The sequence below is a fragment of the Podarcis tiliguerta genome, assembly GCF_965153285.1.
Source record: "Podarcis tiliguerta genome assembly, chromosome: Z".
In the NCBI taxonomy this organism is placed as follows: Eukaryota; Metazoa; Chordata; class Lepidosauria; order Squamata; family Lacertidae; genus Podarcis; species Podarcis tiliguerta.
Genome location: NC_139553.1, coordinates 47,474,711 through 47,483,038, shown reverse-complemented (window position 1 = coordinate 47,483,038; position 8,328 = coordinate 47,474,711). Strand labels below are relative to the sequence as shown.

The 8,328-nt window shown below is 44.5% G+C and overlaps 1 protein-coding gene across 1 annotated transcript; it reads right to left on the bottom strand.

Annotated features, from left to right (window-relative positions):
• Positions 1-1,692: 1,692 nt before the first annotated feature.
• On the bottom strand, positions 1,693-4,630 carry AGTR2 (angiotensin II receptor type 2). Its single transcript, XM_083422791.1, has 2 exons — positions 4,392-4,630; positions 1,693-3,497 (listed from the first exon to the last, which is right to left on the bottom strand). Exon 2 carries the CDS (start codon positions 3,410-3,412, stop codon positions 2,348-2,350), a length of 1,065 nt encoding a protein of 354 aa, XP_083278917.1. The 5' UTR covers positions 3,413-3,497; positions 4,392-4,630; the 3' UTR covers positions 1,693-2,347.
• Positions 4,631-8,328: the final 3,698 nt, after the last annotated feature.

The following is an 8,328-nucleotide window of genomic DNA, read 5'->3' as shown; positions in this document are numbered from 1 at the left end:
TGCCAGCACCATCTCAGCAATTGAAATCACTGAGCTTAAGTGCATGCTGGATCATGTCCAAAGATGATGATGCTATGTGTGGCTGGTGCTAGTCCTAATGTTGCAGAAATGCCTTTCGTAATGATCAGAAGGCTGTGTGTGTGTGTGTGTGTGTGTGTGTAAGCAGAGAAGAAGGAGCCAAAAGAGATGTGTCCAACTGGCTGGAGACATGTGGCAACAAAGCTGTGCATTCCTCTACAGATGCAGTAATAAATCACGTCTGCATGGATGAGTAGCCTGGATGGAGCCAATACTTTGCTGCTGCAATGTGTTCAGTGAGGAGGGGAGAACATGCTGTCCTCAGTGGTGTTTACTAGTTGTGCACACAGTAGATAAACAAGCAACTTTTCTGACTGTTTTAGAAAAAACAACCTCCCTCCTCTGAATGCAGGTCGTTAGACTTCCTTCTCATTAAAAGGTGCCACAGATAAATGCAGAGGCTGACATCATAACAGCTGTTCATTATGCTCCTCAGAGCAACTTCTTGATTCTGAGTGACAAAATTAATTCTCAGGGTCCAAAGAAGACACATCATTAAACACATCTTTGCACTTAATGTGCATGCCTTTTTTTAAAAAAATACACAAATGGCAACATGGGCATAGCCAGGATTTTTGTTAAGGGAGGCAGGCCTTTTGTTGGGGAGGGACAGAACCTTAGTTTGCTATGTATTTTTATCAATATTTGTTGATGGGGGGCAGTTTCCCCTCCCTGGGCCCCCTTGGCTACGCCCATGAATAGCAGGCTGCTAGCAGTAGGGGCGTAGATAAATAGGTACCACTCCGGCGGGAAGGTAAACGGTGTTTCCGTGCGCTGCTCTGGTTCACCAGAAGCAGCTTTGTCATGCTGGCCACATGACCCGGAAGCTGTACGCCAGCTCCCTCGGCCAAGAAATTGAGATGAGAGCCGCAACCCCAGAGTCGGTCACGACTGGACCTAATGGTCAGGGGTCCCTTTACCTTTACCTAGCAGTAGGGGCAGGGAGGGGGCTGATGATAATTGGGATTGCAGCAGATGGGGTGAAGAGTTAAACTTTAGCACTTTCTTCCTCTACTGTGGTTGCAAGGTAAAATAAAATAGTTATAAAGGAAAATCTCTGGATGCCAAAATCTAGGTTTAGGGCAAGTCCTCTTTGGTGAGAGAATCCCAGCAGAGATTTAATATCACAAAAGATACAACATTAATTTCAAAGGATGGCTGTGTTTCAGTTATTGCATTTCCCTCCCCCCAGAAAGTGTGAATTAGGGAGGTTTGGTTTTAAATGAGAACTTAATTGAATTTCTCCTCCCATTCCCAGAAGGTATGTATATCTATAACTCAGGATAACACCTCAAGCATCTGATGAAGTGGACTATATTCAGGGCCAGCTCTACCATGAGGCAGAGTGAGGCAGCTGCTTCAGTTGGCAGATGGGAACAGGGAGTGCAGGGGTGAGGCCTGGCATCCTCACACCCCCAACAAACTTGCTGCCCCCAGGAAATGGGGGAGACACTGCCTCATTGTCAATGTGGGTACTAAGATTCAGCAACCAGTCTAGCTGGCTTCTGTAAATGGAATGGGGTGAGATGGAGAGCCATTTTATCCCTTGCCTCAGGCAGCAAAATGTATTGGACCAGCCCTGACTGGTCCATGTAAGCTGAGGCCATAGTAGTCTTTAAGATTCCACAAGACTCTTTATTGTTTTAGCACATCCAAAGCAAGAGGGCTGTCTGTGCACTTGCTCTACACACTATAGCTGCCATACGTCCGGATTTTCCCAGACATTACCGGAATTTCAAAGGCAGAAATGACTACATACTGCGCTCTCTCTCTCTCTCTCTCTCTCTCTCTCTCTCTCTCTCTCTCTCCCTCTCTCCCTCCCTCCCTCTCTCCCTCCCTCCCTCTGGCATTTCCTATAAGCCAGCTTTCCTCCCTGATGGCATCTAGAAGCCAGAAGGGCTGCCCTTTCGTCACAAACAACTACTGGGTTTGTAATGTCACCCAAATGTTTACTGACGGTAAGTCAAACCCTGTCTCACACACACACACACACCCCGCAATGTATAAAAACAAAACATAGAGCAAGTAAAATGCATGAAGAAGTCAAAATTTGTTCAAGAAAGTGAAAGCACAGTCTTTGCTGGACAGTTTGTTCCAGGAGATGTGTAAAAAGCAGGCGAGGAAACCGAGCAAGAACGCAGCCGCCTCCTCCTCCTCCTCCTCCTCCTCCTCCTCCTCCTAAAAGTTTCCAGATGCTGCTCACTCACTCAGAGCACCCATGGTGGGTGTGTCTGTGGCTTCACATAGACTCTGCTTTGGTCTGCCCCCATCAGGGACTCCGTGATTTTGGGGGAGCAAGTTTTGCTGGGGCAAAGGTTTTCCCCTTGAACTGATAGAGCCTCAGCTTGAACAAATGTTGGAGTTTCTCCTGGAACTGGCTGCTGATGACATAGTACAACAAAGGATTGATGCAGCTGTTAGCGAACCCCATGGAGAGCCCAAACGGTAGGGCTGCGTCAATGACAGAGGTGACCCAGCAATTGCTGATCACATCCATCCAGGAAAGGGCATCCAGGAAGGTGAGGATGTGGAAGGGGAGCCAGCAGACCAAGAAAGCCACCACCACAGTGGCCACCAGCTTCAGGACTCTATCCCTCGTCTGCTGGTTCTTCCCAAACCCCTGAGCTCTCATCAGGTGCACCCTGATCCAAAGGTAGCACGTGATAATGATGATGAGGGGGACCAGGAACCCAAGGATGTTCTTCATCAAGGCTGTTCCAGCTGACCAGCTGGAGTATTTCTCTGATGGGTAGGCCATGATGCAGGCTGTCACACCTAGCTCCACGATGTATTTGGTGTTGCGGAAGTAGAAAGTTGGCAGGGAAGTTAGGGCTGCCAGTCCCCAGACCAGAAGCGCAGTCTTGGACGCTTGCTGCAGTGTCCCTTGCTGGGACTGGAATGGGTGGGCAACTGCCTGGTAGCGGTTCAGGCTTAGGCAGGTGATGAAGAAGATGCTGGCAAACATGGTCAGGCAAAGGACCGAGCTGGTGATTTTGCACATCACTGGGCCAAAGAGCCAGTTGTACCCATACGTATAGTATGCAGCCCAAAAAGGAAGTGTGGTCAGGGCCAGCAAGTCCGCCACAGCCAGGTTGACGATGTAAATGCTGGAGACTTTCCTCGGGCTCCGCTGCCAACACAGCACTGCTACCACCATGCTGTTCCCCACCAGTCCGAGGATGAAGATGATGCAGTAGAGGACTGGGATGAGGACAAACTGGTAACTGGAGACAAAGATAGGGCAGTGGGAGGAGAGGTTGGCTGGAGAGGAGTAAAGATCTTGCAAAGGCTGCTCAGTGGGGCTGGGGGTGGAGTCGTTGTCCCTGGAATGCATGCTGGTGCCCAGGATGGAGATGTGGGGTGCAGTGAACTCTTCTTGGGATCTGGAGTCTTGTGTGTCACATCATCCAATAGCTAGCCTATTTTTATTTTTTTTAAGAAAGAGAAAACACAACAGAATCACAAGCTGCATACGTGCAAACTACATCCTTGGCCTTCCCAGTTTACTCATGAAGGAGATGAAACCAGGAAATGGCATTCTATGGAGTCAGAGCATGGTTCCCTCTAACATGGTATGTTGTCTTCATTGACAGGCAGTGGCTTTCCAGGGTTTCAGGTAGGGGACATTCTGGAGGTGCCAGGGATTGAACCTGGGACCTTCTGTGTGCAGAGCAAATGCTCTACCACTAAGCTACAGCACTCCCCCAGGATGCAGGTGCATTCCAGGTCTACTATTGCTTAAGATCTGATCTGCTGGAAGAGATCAAAAGTCAGCCGAGTCCAGCATCCTGCCTCCCGAAGCAACCAGCTTTGTGCTTCCAAGAGTGGAGGGTCTGAAGGCAATGTCTGCCTTCAACTTTTGTCCCAGGACTCTAGGGTCACAGCTGTGAAGGCAAATGCTTAATTCTCTCCCTAAACCAGGCACCATCAGCCTAGAGCCTTCCTTTTAGCTCTCTGCTACCACTGACAGGCATCAGCTCCCCAGAGGTCCAGACAATGGTCAATTTCCCAGCTCTATGTGGGGATGTCATGGTTGAAACCTGGGACGCTCTGTATGCAAGTAAACACTGAGCCACAGCCCTCCAATTGAAAGGCTGAAGAAGGATGTTTATTTTAAAACAGAAATAACGAAGGAACCATATTGAGCATGGATGCAAAAGTTTGTGTGTGTTAAATACCCTTTAAATCTTCACTGTTATTATTCAGACATTTCTGTACAGCAAACTGCCCCTCCATGCAAAGCAGTTTCTTCACACATTGCTAGATAACATAAAGCCTTATGGGAAACACAAAGAAGACAGGTGGTGACTTACTCTGGGAGTGCTTGAACTCAGGCTGGTTACACACCAAGTTGTGTCCATCCTCAGGCAGGAGCAAAACCTTCCAGGCAAAACCTTCCCTTCTTTCTCTGGCTGCTTTGTGAGAGTTGGTTTTATATCGCTCCAAGACTGAAACATGAACACCACCGAGAAAGTCTTTGCATAGCTTCCCGCTTTGTATGAGAGGAGCATTGGGCTGGTAGAGAGCATACATGCGTCTCTCAGTCTCTACAACCAATAAGAGGCAAAAGACTGAAGGAGGGAGGGTGTTTAAGTAATCCATTCCCAGTGCAGTTGTTTGGAGAGAGAATGTTCCCCCTCCCAGCTTACCCTTCATAAAGTTTGGCTAGAAAGTGTGCAGCTATTTCTTCCTGCAATCTGAGAAGAGTGTGTGCGAAAGAGGGATGGAAAATAAGCAAAATAAACTAGCATCTTCAGTAAGGTGTAGCTTCCAGGAAAGTGTGCATGGAATTGTACAGATAATGCTGAAAGAGAAAAAAGCTTCAGAGCAGAAGTTTCATCTACACTTACTGTTTGCCCTGCGCATTCTATGTGCAGCTCCACACTGAATCTCAACAAAAGGCAATTCAGGTTTTCTGAAGGTTGCTGTTTGCTCCAAATCAGCAGTAAAGAGCGCGTTTTCCTGGAGAAAGTGTATGTGGGGAAGCAGTTGGACATGGAGCTTTAAAGTGCAGACCTGTGTCTAGAAACTCAACACAAAATGAAGTTTGAATGAGCCAAGAATCTCTGAGCAATGTGCTTTCTGATAAGCAAGCAAGGACTCAGCAGGTAAATGCAACCAGCTCGGTGCCAAAGCAATTGGCTGTGGTTCCTAACTTTCCCCCTTCCCCTGCCCAGCAAGAAAGATAAATGCATGGAATTTGGGCTGCATGGAATTTGGAAATGCTGTTGGAAAGGCTGGTTCCCATCAAACTCAGAGGTCCGATTAGCAACATGTTAGAGGTCAAATGGTCCATGTGCATGAGACTGTTCACCTGTTTGCATGCGCAGGGTTGGCTGGATTCTGTGACTGGAACTATGCCGGGGTAGGGAGCAGCAGCATCTTTCCCTTGGCCTCAGGTAGAAAGACATCTTGAGTGAGCCCTGGTAAGCTCGATTTGCACTGAAAATTGATCCAACTGCAAGCTGAAGGAGAAGCACAGAACGTTTATTCTCCAGGATGCCAAGTCCTGGCTGCTTAACTTCTTTCTTGTAGTTTGGATCCATTGCTCCGTGTCCGCTTCTCTGAAGATTCCACCTAAACATTAGGAAGAACTTCCTGACAGTAAGAGCTGTTCGACAGTGGAATATGCTGCCAAGGAGTGTGGTGGAGTCTCCTTCTTTGGAGGTCTTTAAGCAGAGGCTTGACAACCATATGTCAGGAGTGCTCTGATGGTGTTTTCTGCTTGGCAGGGGGTTGGACTCGATGGCCCTTGTGGTCTCTTCCAACTCTAGGATTCTATGATTCTATGATTCTATGAAATACATCAAAATGCAGTATCCAAACATAGATGAAGCTCCTTGATCTCAGGACCCATCATGTGAAATTTGGAAAAAAAATAAGTGCAGTTTTAAAAGACTCAGTCCGTCATCTTGATTCAAAACAGGGTTCAATTGTATCCAACCATAGATGAAAATCCATTTTTCAGTTTTGGGAACGCACACAGAAAAAATTGGTATGGTATCTTAAGAGGTGTGCAAATGTATAATGAACAAATAACTTTCCAAAATTGAGAGTATATTACACCATTCCTCCAATGAGCTCAATGGTTCTGCCAGTTTACCCTCACAACTCTGTGTGGTAGGTTAGGCTAAGAGATGGTGTCTAGTTCAAGGTCACCCAATGAGCTCCAGGATTGAGGGGGGTCTCCTAAGATCCATGTCCAACACTCTAACCACTATACAACACAGACTGCTTCCTACCTGTTCGTATTTTGTATGGGTGGGAAAATTCAGCTGCAAAAGGCAAATTCAAGTTCTGCAATTGAAATCGGTTTACTGTTAAAAAAAACAACACCTCCAGAATTTTTGCTGTAAGGAAAGTTATGGGGAAATGCACTGGAAAGTGTGGGGTGGCAGTGTCTTAATGTGACACTACATAACCTGCCCACAAACAAATCAAAAGGAATGTTCAGTAAATAGCAGGCATTGTAGCACCTCCTGCAAAGTCAGGCTAAATGCTCAACAACCAGTTCATCTGGAAGTATCCCGAGCTTGTTAGTCTCTTAATGAGTGTCACAAGACACTATTGTTATAAACAAGCTCTGCTCTCCAAGAGCCATTTTAATACATGTGTCATAACATAAAGTCAGAATGAGAAAATCAAGAGGCTGAAGATGATAAAGTATGGGATAAAGCAATTTCATTCCCAGAGTAAATGAGTGGCCTGGATTTAACCCAGCCAAGACTGAAGGGACTTGCCTTCACAATTTCTGGCACATATCCAAGCCTAGCTGTGCCTTCAGGATGTACAGACTGCATGGACATGAAGTGTTCCAGTGACCTACATTATGTGCAGTAACTTGGAGAGGGGGCTTTTAAATGATGTCCCCTCCCAATTTCCTTTAAAACACGAAGAATAACCTTGTAAATGCGCCTTATGTTTAGATTCCACATCGAGGACTTGGCATATCAAGGAGCTTCTGCGCTCCAGAGCATGATTTGACAGTCTCTCTAGAACATTTTGAAACTGCATGTTTGGAATATTCCATGAAAGAGGAGATTACTGCAGAAGCTTGGCTATGTCTTCCCTTTTCAAGCATTTCTTACTGACTTAGAAGCATCCAAATGAACTCCAGCATTCAGAGAGAGTCCAGTTTTAGAAAGCCTCCTTGCAGTTATTATGAGTTGCAAGCACCTTTCAAGCATGTCTTTCGTGCAAAATAAACAGCTTTCTCCTGGGTAGAGTATTCTCGAATAAATACTCCAACAAAGTATTCAGCTTCCGTTGATACATTTGAACTCCAGATGCAATCACTTTCCATCCCCTTGCTATTAACTAGTACACCGTGCCCCCTCATGGGGTTGTTTTGTGTTTTTCCTCCATACCCTGCTTTTAGAGTTGTTAAAATTGTACCTTTGCAAATCTGGATTTTTTCCTAACCCTTCTGAAACTTTCGTCTTTTGTGTGGGACTCTGTGCCTTTATTTATTTATTTATTTATTTATTTATTTATTTATAAGTCATTCCTACACCACTTAATTATTTGCATTTCTTTCTTTTTAAAAATAATTTTATTAGGTTTTTTTAACATATCATTTTCAACAATTATTAAACATACTTATATATCTTATACAATTTTTTTTTACTTCCATCAATCACATCTGACAATTTTCCAATCTTTTCACTTATTTTACATTTCTTACTTTCACTATTACATTCAAATCTCATAACTAATATCTCTCTTCTTTCTCTTCTTTGCAATGTTTCATATATTTCTCCTTACAAAACTTCTTGTAGTCCTACTAGCGTAATTTGTTGATTACGGTTGCTCTTCAAATAGTTCGTATATTTCTTCCATTCTTCTGTGAATCTCTGGTCCTGCAGGCTTCGAGTCCTTCCTGTCATTTTATCCAATTCTGCGTAGTCCATTAATTTTGTCTGCCATTCTTCTTTTGTCAGTATTTCCTCCATTTCTGGGCCAACAATACTCTTGCCGCTGTTGTTGCATATAAAAACAATTTAACATCCTGTCTATTAATACCCTCATTTATAATACCAAGTAAAAATGCTTCTGTTTTTTAATATATATATATATTTCAACATCTTTTTCATTTCATTATATATCATTTCCCATAAATTTTTTACTAATTATTTGCATTTCTAAGTGGTGTGCATAAAAGAATCAGCAGAAAAATACAATAAAACATTTTTTTGAAAGTGTCATAAAACTGAACACTACCTTAAGCAGCTTCCAGAATAAGAAAGTCTT